This window comes from Lipotes vexillifer, unplaced genomic scaffold (assembly GCF_000442215.2).
Source record: "Lipotes vexillifer unplaced genomic scaffold, Lipotes_vexillifer_v1.1 scaffold442, whole genome shotgun sequence".
In the NCBI taxonomy this organism is placed as follows: domain Eukaryota; kingdom Metazoa; phylum Chordata; class Mammalia; order Artiodactyla; family Lipotidae; genus Lipotes; species Lipotes vexillifer.
The window spans coordinates 397,815-399,222 of record NW_006790311.1 but is presented as its reverse complement, the minus strand read 5'-3'; the positions used below and the strand labels follow the sequence as shown (position 1 = coordinate 399,222).

The window sequence follows — 1,408 nt, the reverse complement described above, 5'->3', positions numbered from 1 at the left end:
AATAAATTAAAAAACAGGAGAGAAAAATTTTTGAGAAAAGAAAACATACATCAAATTCAGATTGTTCTCGTCTCTAATTGTTATACACAACTAGAAAAGTTAACAGCAAAACACATGGCCACTGAGGCTCAGAAACTCATTTCATCATCTTCTCTTTTGCTTCATCCAGACATTTTCAATTTTGTCAAGACTCAAAGTACAGATATAGAAAGACAATAAATGAGATAATCTCAAAGATTTCTAATAATCTCTTCTGATCAGAGCGGAGCAAAGTGAGAGAAACCTTACCAGTCTGACTGATCATTTTTAAAGTAACATGCTCCATGTGGTTTACAGCAAATAGACAAGTTTGGAAGCCAACTTTCAATCTTGGTGCCAAGCACAGAGTGAAACAATGGTCATGATCTAATTATAGTGATAGCTGTTATTATGTGGGACAGTCTTTCTTTTCAGATTACACATCTTATAAACTTTAACAGCTTTTCATAAATAATCTCTCAGGGTTGACTTTAAGTGAAGGTTGAAATACTAACCGTTGATTTCAGATTCTTATTACAGATTTTTCAAAGTCCGTCTGTGTGCAGAAGCAAAATTATGAATGGCGACTCGAAGAGTTGAGTTCCCTTCAGGGATATCACAGGAATTGATGACTGAATGTAGTGCCCGGGTATATGCTGCAAATAAAGATTTGAACAGTGGTGAATGAAGTCAGATTCTAAACAATTCTCCCAACCTTTTTCTATTAGTACTGTTTCTCTGCCTAGTCTCATAGGAATTAACTTTAACCCATTCACTGAATAAATATTTATTGAGTACTTACCACATGCCAAGTACTCTGTGATTACAGAAAAGATAAGGGAGAGGATGGACACAAGAATTAAATTGCAGTGTAATATTTCCAGACCAGAGGCATATACAAAATGTCATCACAGAATGAAGTTTGGAATGAAAGAAAAACTAGGAGAGGATGGAAGAGATTTCCAGAAGTGGTAACATTTAAGATGGTCTTGAAGGATTAATAAAAATAAAGGAAAGAAGGCATTCTAGGCAAAGAAATGAGTGTGTGGGGTGCAAAGGTATAAAAAAAATGTGGCATGTCATGGCAGTAGCAAGTTCGATAAGGCTGGAGTGTTGCCTGGAGCCAGAGAGAAAATATGCCAAATATGATATGTATTTTGTACTGTAATGGTAAGTCCTACGGGTTTGATGATAGGGGAATGGCATGATCAGATTTGTGTTTTTAAAATATAACTCACAGGACTGATAAGAAACTCATATCACAGGGCAACAGGAATACAAATACTTGCAGTACTTTCAGTGTGTGTATGAAGCCTATATAATCTCTACAGTATGTAAATCAATATATTTAAGAATGGACAGGAAACAGAAATACTAGTCACAGCAGGAA

General features: G+C 35.4%; 1 protein-coding gene across 1 annotated transcript in view; it reads right to left on the bottom strand.

Moving 5' to 3' along the window:
- Window positions 1–552: 552 nt before the first annotated feature.
- The window catches only part of CCDC15 (coiled-coil domain containing 15), a 63,142-nt gene continuing 62,286 nt past the window's right edge, over window positions 553–1,408 (bottom strand). The window contains exon 15 of the mRNA XM_007463639.1: window positions 553–674. Coding sequence (XP_007463701.1) covers window positions 553–674 — 122 coding nt within the window. The remainder of the gene's footprint in view (window positions 675–1,408) is intronic.